Source organism: Pezoporus occidentalis, unplaced genomic scaffold, assembly GCF_034315485.1.
Source record: "Pezoporus occidentalis ecotype Australia unplaced genomic scaffold, CSIRO_AGI_Poc_V1 ctg148, whole genome shotgun sequence".
NCBI classification, from domain to species: Eukaryota; Metazoa; Chordata; class Aves; order Psittaciformes; family Psittacidae; genus Pezoporus; species Pezoporus occidentalis.
Genome location: NW_026913295.1, coordinates 1,353,035 through 1,369,323, shown reverse-complemented (window position 1 = coordinate 1,369,323; position 16,289 = coordinate 1,353,035). Strand labels below are relative to the sequence as shown.

General features: G+C 48.2%; 2 protein-coding genes across 2 annotated transcripts in view; one reads left to right on the top strand and one right to left on the bottom strand.

Annotated features, from left to right (window-relative positions):
- The window catches only part of SHISA6 (shisa family member 6), a 542,762-nt gene that overhangs the window by 187,488 nt on the left and 338,985 nt on the right, over positions 1-16,289 (bottom strand). The gene's annotated exons all lie outside the window — the stretch shown is intronic.
- The window catches only part of DNAH9 (dynein axonemal heavy chain 9), a 165,746-nt gene that overhangs the window by 60,904 nt on the left and 88,553 nt on the right, over positions 1-16,289 (top strand). The window contains exons 40-46 of the mRNA XM_062610562.1: positions 2,811-2,972; positions 3,328-3,524; positions 5,140-5,302; positions 7,029-7,221; positions 8,862-9,004; positions 11,574-11,735; positions 13,033-13,266. Coding sequence (XP_062466546.1) covers positions 2,811-2,972; positions 3,328-3,524; positions 5,140-5,302; positions 7,029-7,221; positions 8,862-9,004; positions 11,574-11,735; positions 13,033-13,266 — 1,254 coding nt within the window. The remainder of the gene's footprint in view (positions 1-2,810; positions 2,973-3,327; positions 3,525-5,139; positions 5,303-7,028; positions 7,222-8,861; positions 9,005-11,573; positions 11,736-13,032; positions 13,267-16,289) is intronic.

The following is a 16,289-nucleotide window of genomic DNA, read 5'->3' as shown; positions in this document are numbered from 1 at the left end:
TTTGCCTCCATGCAGGCTTTGGTGGCTGGCAGACTTCATGCTCCTTTGCACAGAGAAGGGGTTTCATATCTACCTGTGATTGAACTCACTAAAGACCCCTGGAAGCTTCAGGCTGGCATGTGCCAGAGGATGCCAGAGTGTTACCTGCTGCTGTGGGACAGGAGCAGGGACAGAAATGGGTGTAAGGCTGGCGCAGGGTCAGCAGCACCTTCGGTTTATGCCTTGCTCTCTCCAGTTGTTTGACAGGACTTAGCCTAGGGCTCGGTTCTGGTCAGCTGAGCAGCCTGGTTTCAGAGCTTCCCCCTCCTCATGTCTTAGTGTCTCTGTTATTTCTCTTCCTAACAGAGATCACTGGCACAGGGTGCCCAGAGAAGCTGTGGCTGCCCCATCCTTGGCAGTGTTCAAGGGCAGGTTGGACACAGGGGCTTGGAGCAAGCTGCTCTCGTGGAAGGTGTCCCTGCCTGTGGCAGGGGTTGGAGCTGGAGGAGCTTTAAGGTCCCTTCCAACACAAACCAGGCTGGGATTCTATGATGCAGATGCTGGTGGCTGGTTACGGGCTGCTCCGTCACACACAGCAGGCACAGCCCTGCCAGCGTGCCAAAGGGGTGGTTGGAGGCCCTCATCTTGCTGGGCTCTGGGTGCATGACCCACACATTGTTGATTGTAATGCTGGGGTTTATTATATATATTTCTATACTACTTTATATCATGATGTTTTCATATCACCACTGTCCTCAAAGTGCTGAGGATGCTCCAGGAGCCCCAAGAGTAAAATGAGATGACTTTTGAAGGTCCCTTCCAAGCCAAACCATTCTATGATGCTGTGCTCAGGAAGGAGGAGCGCAAGGTGCTCAGTCCAACAGCACAGGACAGCTGGAAAGGGGGCACTGCCCACACGGTATTTACACTGCAAAGAAAGGGAAAAAGTAATTTGTCTTACCTTTTAATGCATTGGAAACCTTCTGTCCTGTCACCTGATGGCCCCAGGTGGGAGCAGGGTAAGGCCCCTCATGTTCGCTCCCAGGCTGGTGGCAGAGGAAGCTTCCTGTGCCAGATTGCCCACAGCAACACTAGCAGGAAGCCAGCCAGCTGCAGGGTGCCTTGTGGCACCTGAGCAAGCCTGCTGTCTGGAACTCACACTCTAATGCTTCAGTCCTTGATGACAGGACCTGTGGTACAGGTCAGCAGGCTTTGCCACAAAGGTTTCAGTGTCCCTGGTGCTTTTTATGTACTTATTCATTTTAAACACATTCAACCTCCATTTACACATTGGGTTTGGTGTGTTCTAGGTAGTGGTGTGAAAGGTCTTTGGCTTTCCATGATTGTCCTGTATGTGCAGAGGCTTCTTACTGAGGGCCACAGAAATGCTGCAAGGGCTGGAGCAGCTCTGCTCTGGAGCCAGGCTGAGAGAGCTGGGCTGGGTCAGCCTGGAGAAGAGAAGGCTCCTGTGAGGAGCTTAGAGCAGCTCCAGTGCCTGAAGGGGCTCCAGGAAACCTGGAGAGGGACATCCTCTGGACCCTCTACAGCAGCTTCTTGTCTGTCTTGTGCTGAGGAGCCCAGAATTGAACACATTAAAATGTGAAATCGAATTGAGCCATGATATTTGGCATCATTTTCTAGGGAAGCCTATGGCTTCCTAACCAGCCTCTGGCCTTTCCAGCAAGGAGAGGAAGCTGAAAGATGTGGCTGAAATATAGCCATGTATTTCATCCATCACTCGTGCATCCTAGCTGCAGGCACTATGGCAACTACTGGAAGCTCAAGGTGACAGGTAGAGTATCCCCATTGCTCTTTGGAGCTGCTGCTGGTTGTGCTCATGGAAGAGCCTGGCAGCTCTGCTGAGAGGAGTGAAGAGGGCTGGGTTTGCAACGTGGCAAAAGGGGAAATGTTCAGGTGTTAAGTTAATAAAGTGATGATGGAGGTGTGAAGTATGGGTTTTCCTCTCTCTGAGGAAGCCTTACAGTGCTTGCATCAAGAACACAACCACTTGTGTGGCTTCGGGTGTCTTTAGAGTGACCGAGTGCTGCTTATTTTAACATCAGTTGAGGACCTGATGGGTTTCACCTCTCTCTTCAAGCTGGCACCTCTTCTCACTCAGTTTTCCTTCCTGGAATAAAGAAAAGAACAATTTGGCATCTGTAATGACAAATGTGAAACCCAGATGATCCAAAATGGTCCAGGAGCTGGGAGGCACTGCTTCCTATGGCTTTTAATACATGGTGTATTTTATGTAGGAATGATAAGATGTTAGGGATAAAAGCTGTCTATTTAATCCATGCCGTCGAAAACCCTGTGTGCTGGTTAATAGGTTTAGTTATAGGTGACACCTTTTGGGGATATAACTCTTTAATGCATTTTAATAGAGCTCATGGTAAACACACTGGGATAAGCAGACAGCAACGAATATTTCCTGCAGGCAGAATGCACCTAATTAAAATGAATGGATTTAAAATAAAAAAGAAATACTTAAAAAACATCACCAGTGCCATTACCAGACTATCTTTCTTCTTGACAAGGCACCCATAGCATGGTGTTGGGATGCAAAAAGCCACACATCAGGGCTCTGCATGCTCTTTGCTGCTGAGATCAGGACCACCAGCCCAGCCAGGCTGCCCTGGCGATGCTGTCTGGGGTCTCAAAATGAGTCTAATGAATAGAAAGTGCTTTGGAAGATGGGGGATAGCAAAGAACGTGTTCTCCAGGGGCTTATTCAGAAGTTCACTTGCAAGTTGCTGTAACAACTCAGCCTATCTAGGGTAATAACATGGATGCTGGGGGTGAGGTTTACTGAGTGTCTTTGCTCTCCACAGGGCCTTCTGTTCTCTACCCCTGAATGTCTGAAGCAGCCCCAAGACCTGGTGAAACTCTACCTGCATGAGTCAAACCGGGTGTACCGGGATAAGATGGTTGAAGAAAAGGATTACGGTACCTTTGATAAAATCCAGCTGGAGATGGTGAAGAAGTTCTATGATGTAAGTGTTGAGGTGCTTACAGGAAAAGTGTTCCTTGGGAAAGCCAAGGTCTGCCCATCATCCATTTGCTCAGAGGGCAGTGTTCTTGTAGGAACAAAATCTCTGGCATCTGTGTCCTGGGCTGCAGTGTTGTGATATGAGTAAAGGATGCGCTCCGTGAGGGCACTGGTGAGAGGAGATTTGGGCTCTGTGAATGAATTAAATTCGTTTATTCAAGTGCTTTGGGTCTTGTGTGGCAAAAGCATTAGAAGGGTTGGATCCCTCGTCTTGATGGGAGCAAAGTGCAATTCGGGCACAAATACCTACTGCTTTCCCTATTTCCAAAGTATATGTATATATATTGTCTCTTTTACAGGAAATTGAGGAAACTTTAGAGCAGACCAAGAGAATGAATGTTTATTGCCATTTTGCTAAAGGGATCGGTGAACCCTGCTATAGGCCAGTTCCAACCTGGGAGGAGTTGAACCAGATCCTTGTGGAAGCCTTGGACAACTACAATGAAGTCAATCCTGCCATGAACTTGGTACTTTTTGAGGATGCCATGTGCCATGTGTAAGGGGATTTTCTGGCTTTGTAATCTCATCTCAGCATTTATCTGTGTAGATTGCTTCCGTGGAGTGTCCTGGAGGATGTAGGTATCAGTAATGGGTCTGTCTCATGAGACCCTCCCTGTGGTCCTGATCCAGCTCTGGGGCAGCAGCACAAGAGGGACGTGGAGCTGTTCGAGTGAGTGCAGAGGAGGCCATGGAGATGCTGCGAGGGCTGGAGCAGCTCTGCTCTGGAGCCAGGCTGAGAGAGCTGGGCTGGGGCAGCCTGGACAAGAGAAGGCTCCTGAAGGGGAGACCTGAGAGCAGCTCCAGTGCCTGAAGGGGCTGCAGGAAACCTGGAGAGGGGCTTGGGACAAGGGATGTAGGGACAGGCCAAGGGGAATGGCTTTAACCTGCCAGAGGGGAGACTGAGCTGAGCTCTTAGGCAGAAGCTCTTCCCTGTGAGGGTGCTGAGGCACTGGCACAGGGTGCCCAGAGAAGCTGTGGCTGCCCCATCCCTGGCAGTGTTCAAGGCCAGGTTGGACACAGGGGCTTGGAGCAAGCTGCTCTAGTGGAAGGTGTCCCTGCCCATGGCAGGGGTTGGAGCTGGAGGAGCTTTAAGGTCCCTTCCAACCCAAACCATTCCATGATTCACAAAGCACACAGCCCTGGGAGCACATCGCAGACATAGACCATACTGGCACCTTTGGGGAGAGCTAGCTGAGAGAACTGAAAGCAGGAATTCTAAAGCTTTCCACACAAACCAGAATGCTTTTCTGGGTATAATTTCACTGTCAGTGGGAGTCTGCACATAGGTCAGGAAACACTTGAGCTGTAATAAAGCAGTACAATATTTCTCACAGTCTGATGTGAAAAATTAATTAGATTAGGCTAGAAAAATACTTGGTTAACTGAGCTGGATAAAGGCAGCACAGTGAAGAATGGTGCTGGCATGTCAGGCAGAGCACAGGGGGGTTTCACAGGCAGGATCCTCCAACCACTCCTCACCTGGGGTTGTAACATGGGGATGTCAGCGTTTTCTTAAGGAGAATAAATTGGAGGCAGACAGAGCTTACCATGGGAAACAGACCTGGAAAATAATAGCAAGTTCATTTGAAGAGTAAGAAAAGAGTAGTGTTGATTTGGATAAATGAGAAACATGGATTGTGTTTTTCAGACAGCTTTTCTGCCCTTCTAGACATATATGAACATGTTTTAATGCACAGCAGAACATGAAACTGAACATGAACCCCAAATGCTTGGTGAAGAGAAACGTTTACTGGGCAGGTGTGCTAGAGCTGTGAGTTTTGTCCGCAGTTTTTGCGTGTCTCCCTAATGTGTTTTTCCCTGCAAGCATGTCCAGGCCTCCACCTTAAAATAACTTTGTCCAGCAGGATTTGGCAGGTGGACAAAAATAATTGGACAGTCTGAATTGCCAGCAAACTGTTTTTCATCAGCCCTGTCCTTTGCACAGGTCTCAGCAGAGATGGGGATTGATGGCTGCCACGTCGCTCAGATTGACATTTTTCATCCCATTCACAATACAGATTCTGAGTGAATAAAATATGTATTGAAAAGCAGTGGGCAGAGAAAAAGGAAAATGCTGTGATTAATAAGAGGTTTTGGATGCTTCAATTTAGCTGCCGCATCAACCGTATCCTGGAGTCCCCCAGAGGAAACGCTCTGCTGGTCGGGGTGGGTGGAAGTGGCAAGCAGAGCCTGACCAGGCTGGCAGCCTTCATTAGCTCCCTGGAGGTTTTCCAGATCACACTGAGGAAAGGCTATGGCATCCCTGAGCTGAAGGTAAGTGACTTTTAAGGCTGAGGTGATGGGGAATGACATCCAAAGCAGAACTGGCCCTGAAAACTTCGCCCTGTTGCATATTGGGGCGACACTGATGCTAAAAAGCTCCAAGCACGATATGGGACTGTGGAGAGGAGCAGTGCCTCTCAAAATACCTTGTTGAAGTGTTTCTGCACAGAGCAGACAGACCCATTGTCCCCTGCCAGTCCTCTGAGCTGGCCAAGCCTGAGGCCATCCCAGCTCAAGGCTTAGTGTCAGCCCTGGGCTGTGCTAAGGGACCCTCATTATTCCCTAGAAAAACCTTGGTTTCTAGGTTTAATAGAAATGAAACCAAGATGTGGTAATGAGCTCATCCATGAGGTACCTGTTGTGGGGTAATACCAAGGTGGAGAAGGAGCAGTAGAGAGGAGGAGGAGCGTTTCCCAATCGTATCCAGTTCTTCCTCTGGTATTTTGTATCGGAGAGGGGCTGAGTGGTGGATGAGTCACTCCAGACAGCGTGCGCCTCTGCCTGGGAGTTATAAATTAGCATTTTACAATCTCACTGAAATGGTTTAAACCCATTGTAGCTGCTGGCAAAATGATTCTCATTTAAAATGTAATCACCACGCTCACAGAAACATCGCCCCGTTCTGCCTGGGAGATGTGATGGCCAATGAACCCCGGGCTCCTTCCCCAGCAGTGGCACCACCTGATGACCTGTGTGTGTGTGCAAGTTCTTCTCACCATGTCACACGAGCCTGTCCCGCTATCCATTGCCTGTTTGCAACTCTCCTTTTGTGTTTTTAAGCCCCACTAGTGGGATTTTCTAGCTCCTACGTGCCTATTTCTTGAGGAAGCCTGTGCTCCCAGCCAGGAACATAGCTCAATAATAGATAATAAATTAATACACTTGTTTGCAAAGCAGCTCTTTGCTTCTCTGCCTGTGGAGGTGGAAGATAATTCGCTGTTCCCTTCACTCAGTGAGGAAAGTAACAAATGATTCTTTAGTAGAAGCTTTGCATGTGCTGAATTTGTAAGAGAGCTGCTGAAACAATGGCCTGTGTGTTCCTTCAGGGGCCCCTGCACGTCTTGGATCCTGCTTGGAGGGACAGGAGTTTGAGCAGGATGATGGTGGTTTTCCCATCTCATAAACAACTTGTCTTTCAAAGAGGTGGTGTCCTTCATTAGGAGGACACTGTCCCCATTGAAATGAAACAGCTTTTCCATGCAAGCAGGTCTCTGCCAGCATCACTGCTCACTGAAGTCCATGCTTGGACTCTGGAAGAGAGGAGGAAATACCCAACTGAAGAAATGAAGGGGATATCAGGGACCAACATTTCTCGTCACTTCAGTCTCCCCCAGTCCCTATGGTGCTTTAGCCTCTCTCTGTAAGAGCTCTACTGCACCCATAGCCTGGGGCAGAGTGAGCTTTATGAGCTCCCCTTGCAGACCCCAGTCTGATGTCTTCAGTCAATTCCATTGACCTCTGAGTGTTCCAGCCACAGAAATTTCCTTTGGTGGTACTGGCCGAGGCTTTCTTCTGATTTTTGTGTTACACAGACCTGGGCATAATGTCAAATCCTCCTTGGTAATGTCTTACAATGATGATAGCAATAGTCTTCCCCCATATAACCTGAAAGCCTCAGCATGAGGATGGAAAGTGGCCAAAGGGCTGGTTCATGCTACTGAATTGCAGTTGCTTTGTTCTTGGTTAATGGGAAGATCCTGAAATGTCCTGCGTGTAGGTGTGGTACCCAGCCCATGCTCTGCAGAATGTAGGTGCAGCCCCTAAGTCCTTACTTTTCAACCCCCAGGCAGACCTGGCAAACCAGTACCTGAAAGCTGGTGTGAAGAACATGGGCACTGTGTTCCTCATGACTGACGCGCAAGTGGCGGACGAGCAGTTCTTGGTGCTGGTGAATGACTTCTTAGCATCAGGTACGTCTCTTCCTGCTTTCATTTCCCCTCTCCCCCATTTCAATGTAGTTTTGCTCATGGTAGCATCTGTAGTTGAAGGGTGTGCAGAAGGGCAATCTATGAAGTAAGCTAGAATATGGATGGGTTAAGCTCTAGAGTAAAAGCAGCACTAAGGTTTCTTTGGTGAGGATGCACTCCATCATCTGGTAGACTTTTTTCTTCTTCTGATGTCCTGTACCCAATTTTTCCATACTTCATGGTATATACTCCATATGGTGGTTATGTGTCATATCTGTTGTGATACTGCAGCTGAGGACGGAGCTAAAGGAATGTATTGACAGATGAGGAGTTTGGCCTAAGGATCCCATGCATCCTCACTCTAGTTACCTAATAAAATAAGCTTGTTCCTGGCTAGAATATTTGATTGGAGTACCTGTGGTTATTGGTGCCTTATTTATGAGTTGGGAGTGGGAAGATACCAGCTGGTTCAGGTGATCTCCATGGATGGTGAGGGGTGGAGAGTTGACAGCACAGTGGAGTGATAACTTGTGAGTAACTCCAGAGTTGACATATGTGGCTATAAATTGGCCATCTGGTATCAGCAGCAAACAAGCTCTGCCTGTGATGGTTTTGTAACCAGGAGTAAGAACGGGGTTGTTGTGGAGGGTGGCAAGTAGCTCCCACCACCTCTTGTGTGTGGTGTGGGTGACACAAATATCTCATGACTCGGGGTAAAGCTCTTCAGTGTCCTGCAGCAAGGGGCAGGCAGAGCAGCCTGGCTTTGGGATGTCCCGGTTGTTTTATGGTGGCTTTGAAGGGTGTTCTGTTGTAACTGTGGATTGCTGTGTGGGGGTCCAGGGACAGGGCAGAGTCCTCACTCAAGGTCCAGGGAGGAAGAGACCCTGAAGGGATTGTGACTTCCCAGGATGTGAGCTCCTGCTGCCCAGGGAGTGCTCTGGATGGCTTTGGCTGCTCTTGGCTATCTGCATGCTTGTTTCACTTCTTAGCATCACCGAAGCAGCTGGAACAAAATATACATTTTAGTCTTTCTAATCAGTGAGCAGATTTCTCATGAGTGCATTACCTGAGTGATTAGTGTTCATATTGGCACTATCTTGCTCAATAGCAATGGTTTCAATCAGATCAGAAGCCAGAAAGGAAGTGAATAGGTGATAAATTAAGGCCCCACTATAAAAATCCTGGTTTGGTACATTTTTGGCAATCAGAACTATTAACTTCTAAAAGTTTTTCAAAGATTTGAAGATGTTTTGGTGGTCTGGGAGTAATTTGACCACTGCTGGACATGGTGTTGAACAACCTCAGGAGCTGGATGTGTAACACATTCATTTCCCAACCTAAAATGATTTCATGATCATGTATGGCCTGGTCAGCTTTGAATTATAATGGCTTTGTATTCTAATTAGCACTGTAGATCTGAAAAAAAAGTGGACTTTGTGTTCTTTGACTCTTTCTGCATCTTTTTACCTTGTGCTTTCATGGGGAAGTTTGCTCTCACAAGTGTTTCTTCATCAGCAGAGTGACCTGTGCCACCTTGCTGAGGCTGGAGCCCATGGGCACCTCATGCAATGAGCTGCTTCCCTGTGCTCTGAGACCACAGCAAAACCCAGAGCAGAAAACCAACACGGGTCTTCTTTTCCTAGGTGAAATCCCGGATCTCTTTCCTGATGATGAAGTTGAAAACATCATCAACAGTGTGAGGAATGAAGTCAAAGGCCGGGGGCTGCTGGACTCCAAGGAGACTTGCTGGAAGTTCTTCATAGAGCGCGTTAGGCGACAGTTGAAGGTGAGATGTTCAGAGGGAGTCTGTGTGCTCACCATCGACCTTGCTGCAGGGACACCACATGGGGACCCTTTGGGCTACCTTGTGGGGAGGTCAGACTGCAGCCTGGAAAGGTTTCCTGCCTGGTCATGAACTGAGCTGAGGTTCTTGCCCCATGCAGTACTGAAGCATAGATAGGAAATGCTGGGTGTTGCCATCACTTGTTGGGCTTTAGAAAGTGATGGGGGTTGAAAGGCTGAGCAGCACCAGCCTTCCCATTTTCAGAGCCATGTGCAGGGATTCAGCAGGGGTACATCAGGACTGGGTCTTGCTGCTTGGAAAAACTGCACTGAGGGTCTTCATGTTGTTGGTAATTCCCAACCAGGGCACTGAGTGGGACACGGCATGCTTACGGGATCTCTTCCACTCCAGCCCTGTAGAAAGGCCTTGTAAATATGTCCTAAGATCCCAAAACAGTTTCAGGACTTCCCAGGTATGCCCAGCATGTGGAGAAAGTACAGTGCAAGAGAGTTAGACTCTTCCAAAGGTATTTACCCTTCTGCAGGACTGTACAGCGCTGTGGTGCCAGAGCAGGGAGCTAGCGACCAGGCAGTGAGTGAAGACTTGACTTTTGCTCAATGAAAGCATATCCTCCTCCTTCCTCACTGCTTGGTTGGTGTTGGTGTGACACGTTCACAGAGGTAGGGTGTCCTGTTCCCTTTTTGGTGTAGGTGGGTACACAGTTAGGATGGGGAAGAGCTGGAGAGTTGATTTGTGAGGGAAAATCCGAGGACCATACACAGTATAGAGGCCCAAGGAGATGGAATCCTGTCCTACTCCCTCTCTCTCTCTCGGCATAGATGGAAATTTCTGATGAGCACTGGTGCTGTTTTGTAGCTCTTAGAGCACCTTGATTGTCCTCTGCCTGGTTATATTCCTGTTCACTACTGAGGTACACTGGAAGGGCAGTGTGAATGTGATTTATTTGAGGCTGAGCCCTTTTCCTTGTCTGCCCTTCTCCTGAGCAGTGTGTTAGAGCAGATGGATGGGGTCAGCTGGGAAGTGCTGTTTATTCTCCCCAGCACTGTGTGATGGCATCATGCTCTGTGCAGAAAGCCGATCAAGCCCTTGCTGCCCAGGGCATGCTGGACTTTCGAGAGCAGCATGGCCCAACAGAGCATGAGCACCAACACACCGGCCTCAGGGTCTTGAGAGAGAGCAGGATAAGTGCGGAAGAGGGCTTCTGTACCTGGAGAGCTTCCTGAAAGAGGAGCACAGAGGTGCCTGAGGCTTGTGCTTGAAGGTGTAAAAATGATTCAATGTGTCTGTCCCTTGTGTGTGAGCAAGCAGTGGCCATGTCAGAGGAGCAGTAGCTTTGAGTTCTGAAATGAAAACAGAAGCAGTTTTGTTACAGGCTGGCTTTGACATCCTCTAAAAACCAGATCTTGGCCCATGGTGGAGGTGGTGACACCTTACGGAGATGTCTGGGCTGAGAGCAGCCTGCCCCATGGCACTTGCAAGCCTATGTATGCACTTACCAGCCAGGGCTAACAAGTGGGAGAGGAGTGATGCATTGAGTGAGATGCGCTGCTGCCCACACTGGCCCTTGATCAGATACTGCTGCTTCACTGCATGTTGGCAACTTGTCTGTGTTCTTCTTTGTGCCAGATTAGCAGAGTTTGTAAATCCAAACTGTGACCAATGGTGGTTGCAGGTTTTGGTCCTTGGGCCTTATTTTGCTGTTAAAGCTGGTGAAGGGGCAGTGAAGAGGAAAGGTTCTTTGCCTTGACCTGACTTTACACGCTGATGGGAAATTTCCTTCTGGAAAAGGGAGAGCTCATGCATCCATGAGAGGAGCTGAGCGAACTGGCTATGGGGGGCATGAGGCTCCCAGCCTGCAGGGCAAGGCAGAAGGGTAAGGGAAGAGCCCTGAAGACTGGGGGAAGGCGAAATGGTGCAGGAGGATGCTGAGCAGGGGAGCAAGAGCCCCTTGACCAGAGATTCCCCACAGACCCACCCGCACTGCACCGTTCGCTGCAACTCGGACTGAAATGAAAGCCTGGAAGGCAAAGGACTTGCTGTGCAAAACTGCACATTCACAAATGGGTTTATTCCTGTGCTGCTTTGCGTTGAGAGTGCTCTCTTTAAAAACAAAAACTTCTCATTCTGCTCAAAGGAGGTTTTGAGTTTGAGCCACCTCAATGCTGGCCTTCGGGGAGCAAAGCCAGGAGAGTTTAGATCCATTCGCTTTAATTTCTGCTTGCACCACTTGAGTCTGGATGCCAGTTCCCTGCTGGCTGCAGCTTTGTGTCACTGCTAAAGCAGGGAACTGGGGTTATATTAAACCCCATCTGCAGCCTTGAAAGCGTGCCCATAGCAATGCTCAGCATTTAATTGGGTTCGTTGAGGAGGAAAAACGTGTTTACTGCTGGATTATGCCTTTCCCAGGCCAGGCTTGCTGGTGTGAAGTGCAGGGACTTGAGGACAGAGGTTGCTGGTGGCGGGGAAGTGGGTGGTAGAGCCCAGGCTGGGCTGGAGCCTGGTGCCTGCTCCCAGCCGTGTCTTCTCCCCTTCTCCTCCCCTGGCTCCGCAGGTCGCGCTGTGCTTCTCCCCCGTTGGCAGCAGGCTCCGTGTCCGCAGCAGGAGGTTCCCGGCCATCGTCAGCTGCGTGGCCATAGACTGGTTCCAGGAGTGGCCACGGGAGGCCCTCGAGTCCGTCAGCCTCCGCTTCCTGCGTGAGACAGAGGCCGTGGAGGTGAGCTCCTCACCCGCCACCATCCGAGCTTGGGTTCCTCTGTGGGGTTCCTGTGCTGGCCACCCATGGGTGCACGGTGCTGGCAGCAGCCGCGTGTGGTTTTGTACCTCTCTTCCTGCAAGCAGTGCCTCACACTGTGGGGAGAGTGTTGCAGAGTCATAGAGTCATGGAATAGTTTGGGCTGGAAGGGTTTGCTCACCTTTATTGCCTTCCAACACTTACCCAGGACATCTGGGTGACTGTTTCGTGAGGAACTGCTGGTGCTCTGTTCACCTTCATTGAACCATGCTTCGAATATGGTCCATATTTCATACAACCACCTGACAGGAGGATGGAGCCAGGAGGGGCTGGGCTCTGCTCCCAAGGAACAAGGGATGGGACAAGAGGAAACGGCCTCAAGCTGCACCAGGGCAGGTTTAGATGGAGCTGAGGAACAATTCCTGCCCCAGAGGGTGCTCAGGCATTGGAACAGGCTGCCCAGGGCAGGGCTGCAGGCACCGTCCCTGCAAGTGTTCACACAGCGTGGGGACGAGGCCTCAGTGCCATGGGTTAGGGGTGGCCTTGGCAGGGCTGGGGTAAGGGTTGGACGGGATGAGCTTAAAGGGCTTTTCCAACCCAACTGATTCTACAGTTCTGTGTTTCTCAGAGAGGCCCATGGGCCTTAGCAGAGGTATGGCCATGGGCACCACACGTGTGTGCTTGGATGCTGATGGTATCGCCAGTGAAATGACTGCTTTGCTAACAAGAGGCACCTTACAAAGCAGTCCAGAAATAACCTAATGCTTATGATTATTGCAGGGAACTTTTCTCTTCACTGCCGTGTCTGAGTGTCTGTAATTCTCAAGGGCAAATTATGTCAAGTTCTCATTGATGACAACCTGCTTCTAGACTAAAAGAGATTCATTTCTGTTTGTTTAGCTTTTCTGGGCAGGATTTAGAAAGAATAAAGTCTACACTGCTTCTTTTTCTGAGTTTGCACTTTCCCCATTTGTACAGAAGAAAAGCCCAAATTTATACCTAAAAGGCTGTTATTTTGTAAAGCTAAATGCAAGAAAATCTGCCCGGAATGAGATAAAGCATGAGATAAAACGACATAAAGACAGGCATAAAGTACACGAGCAGTCAAAGTTATTTTAGAGATAAGAAGTGAAAAGGGATCAACTTAGATGTTACATCCTGGATTTTGCTGCAGCAGAATAAAAAGTTAATAAATTCCTTTCTATCCAGCACAGGAGTGTGTTATATATAGTTGTTCTGTTTCAAATAGTTTCTCCTTGTCTTCTTATCTTACCTTTAGGATTCACTGAAAAGCTCAATAAGCAAATTCATGGCCTACGTCCACACAAGTGTCAACGAGATATCCCGATTGTATCTGAGCAATGAGCGGCGATATAACTACACCACTCCAAAGTCATTCCTTGAGCAAATCAAACTATATCAGAATTTGCTTTTGAAAAAGGGCAAGGATTTAAAGGCAAAAATGGAGCGGCTGGAGAATGGTCTGGAGAAGCTCAAAAGCACCTCTGCACAAGTAAGCAAAGCCCTTGGGTTAAAAGCTGGTGGTTTTCCCTGTCTCTGTTAGGGACATCTCTGCATCCTGGTTCAGAGGAGAACTTTATGGGCTGAAACTGTACAAGGGGTAAAATCTATGTTAGATCTTGGCTTGAGCTGGGCTCCTGGAGGAGCAGAAGTGATGGTCTGTACTGGGAAGGAGAAAGAAGGAGAAGACAGGGCCCTCAGTGCCATGGGTTAGTGGTGGCCTTGGCAGTGCTGGGGCCGTGGTTGGACTTGATAATCTTAAAGGTCTTTTCCAACCGCGCTGATTCCATGTGTGTCCGGTCTCTGCTGTTTGGATGGTAACTGTGAGAGATCGTGGTAAGTAAAAGGAGGTAGGGATCCAGTTGGCTGTGTGCATCTTGTTTTGATGGTTAAAAATCAGCTGTGCTGGCAAAATAGCTTATAAAATACAGGAAGATCAGTGATCTATGGATTTGCATCCAGGACATCTACAATAACTTCAGCAAAACCCCTCTCAAACTAAATAGAATATCCTTTTAAAATGAAGTTGATCATTTTCCCTTGCATTGTGCTATCCATCTTTAAGGGAAATTAATGCATGTCTGAAATGTGGATTAGCTGAAATGTGGATTAGCCATCCCAAAATCCCCCTGCTATAAAGCAACAAAAGTAGTTGTTCTGAGTATTTAACTGAGGTCTTTGCAGTGCCCACGCTGCCTTTCAGAGCTTTGCTCTCTACCTCTGTTCCCAAACTCCTGCTTTTCTCTCCATTTTGTATTCTATTCACTCTCACAAATGTTCATTTACAAGCTTCTACTGTGGCAAGCGGGCCTGTCCTGAAGTTGCTCCAAAGAAATGCGGAGGTTGACATGAATGGAGGACTAGCAGGTTCATCCCCTTCCTTATAGATCTTCTGGATAATGCTGGGAACATAAATCATGTCTGTCACACTCAGTAGGACACATGCCTTACTGGAGGGTGATGTATGGGCTTTATTAGTGCCTCTCAACTCTGATAGTCTGCATCTCACTTCAAGCAGTTGCTTCTTTCATGGTAAGGACAGATCTTTAGGGACACAGGAGGAGAGTGGGCATGTTTCATGTCCCCTTTGCAGGTTATAGCGTCTCCTATGTAAGGATGCAGCTAAGGATGAACAGCACCCACCACAACCAGTGATGCCAACCAAAGCAAGGAGTGCATGCCCCCAATGCAAAGCAGGCCTTACACCTTCCTTGCCTATAGAGGCAAATAATTCTGCTGACCTGTGGGACATTGCTGCTTTTGATGACACCCCAGTGGTGGACAAGATTGGTTGGGTCTGTTCTTCATTGGGAGCAACTGATGTAAAAATAACCTTTGAGAGGAGACAAGTTCCTGTAGTGTCAGATATGGGGACCACTCTGTATTCTTCATGTATATCTTCATATGGGTGTTATGTAGGCAAGCGCTCTCTGATGAGCCATGAAACAGATTCTAAGTGGTGGTGGAGGACTGGGAGGAGATGGGAAGCTGCAGAACCTGTGGGTCTTGTAGGTTTTGCTGTTGCAAGGTGAGAAGTGCCTATTTGTGAAGTTGATTAAGATGCAGAGCAGTGAGGACAAATATGTCAAATTTGAATCTAAAATTAACAGTGGGGGCCTAAAATTAAACACCTAAATTATCAGATGTGTGCAATTGTCAAAACTGCTGTTGATTTGAAACCAGAGGGTAGATACTTACCAGTATTGGAAATCATACCAGAATGTTCAATCTTTCATATGGATTTAAAAGCCTGAACTTTATTTTCACCATGGAAATGACTGGTCTTGGTGCTGAGGATGTGACAAGTCTTCGGTCTCAGGCGTGTCATCTCCAGGCTGTGTTCTGTAATGGATGTAATTCATGTATTCAAAGCAAAGGGGGAGGATTTTGATACCTGGGTATGGCCAGGTTGTGTCTGAACTCTGAGGACTAGTGCTCCCATCAGCAGCATTCTCCAGATTCCTGCTGCTTGGATGCTGGGACACGTTAATGATGAGGTGTATGTGTTTGCATAAGCTGTTCAGTCTGGCCTCAGCATGAGGCCAGTACTTTGTGACTTTGCTGTTCCAGTTCAACGTAACCTCTCCCCTTCCTTTTAGTCTGCTCCCCCTCACATGCTCTGTTTTTGTCTTTTGAGATCTGGACTTCTTGATACCATTGAGCAGCTTCCTTCTAAAGAAACCTGTTTCGTTACCTTACGAGCCCAGCCGTCCTTCCATGAAGGCAGTGGCTGTCCTCAGCACTCAGAGAAGCAAAAGCTGGCTTCCAGTTCCTAGGACATAACAGACGTGGAAGCCGTGTGGGATGAGTAATTTGTTTTTCAGAGGCTTGCTCTGAAGAGGTCAGCAGTCTGCTCAGAGCTCAGCGTGAGTAATTTTAGGATGACTTGGGTTAGGATTGCATCACTGTATCCCAGATTCAGGTCTCACTTGCTCTATCAATTAATCGCTGACCTTTGTGAGGTATTTGGTGTTCTTGAAACAAGGCAAGGACAATCAGATAAAATGAGCCTGCTGGGAGCCTGCCCTCCAGCTTTTCTGTTCTTGAATAATTCTTCTTACGCTCTCCTGGTGTTAAGCAAGCACTTCTCCTTCCCTGTTGCAGTCATAGTACATCTAGGTACTATGAATCCCCTGAATCTCTCATTTGCTTTGCTCTTTCCCTTTCTACTTCACATTACTAATTGCTTAGCAGATTGTCATGGACTGAGGAAGCTGCTTACAGGTTTTCCATATTTCTTAGCACTGTCTGGGACAAAGTACTGTTTGTGGCCCATAATGATGTTCCATATGCTAAGGCACATGCTGGATCTGTCTGTTCACACCTTGATCTGGTGCTGCCTATGGGGAGGAGGTTCGTAGCATTGTCTCTTCTTTTTGGGAGGACATTCTGCTATCATTTTCCATGCCACCTCAGGACCTCCTTGTACTGTTATTCCCTTGTAGCTCTTGCTTTCTTCTGCTTACCAGCTGCGTGTTACCCAAAAGGCATGTTCTGCCTTCACCAGTGTTGGCA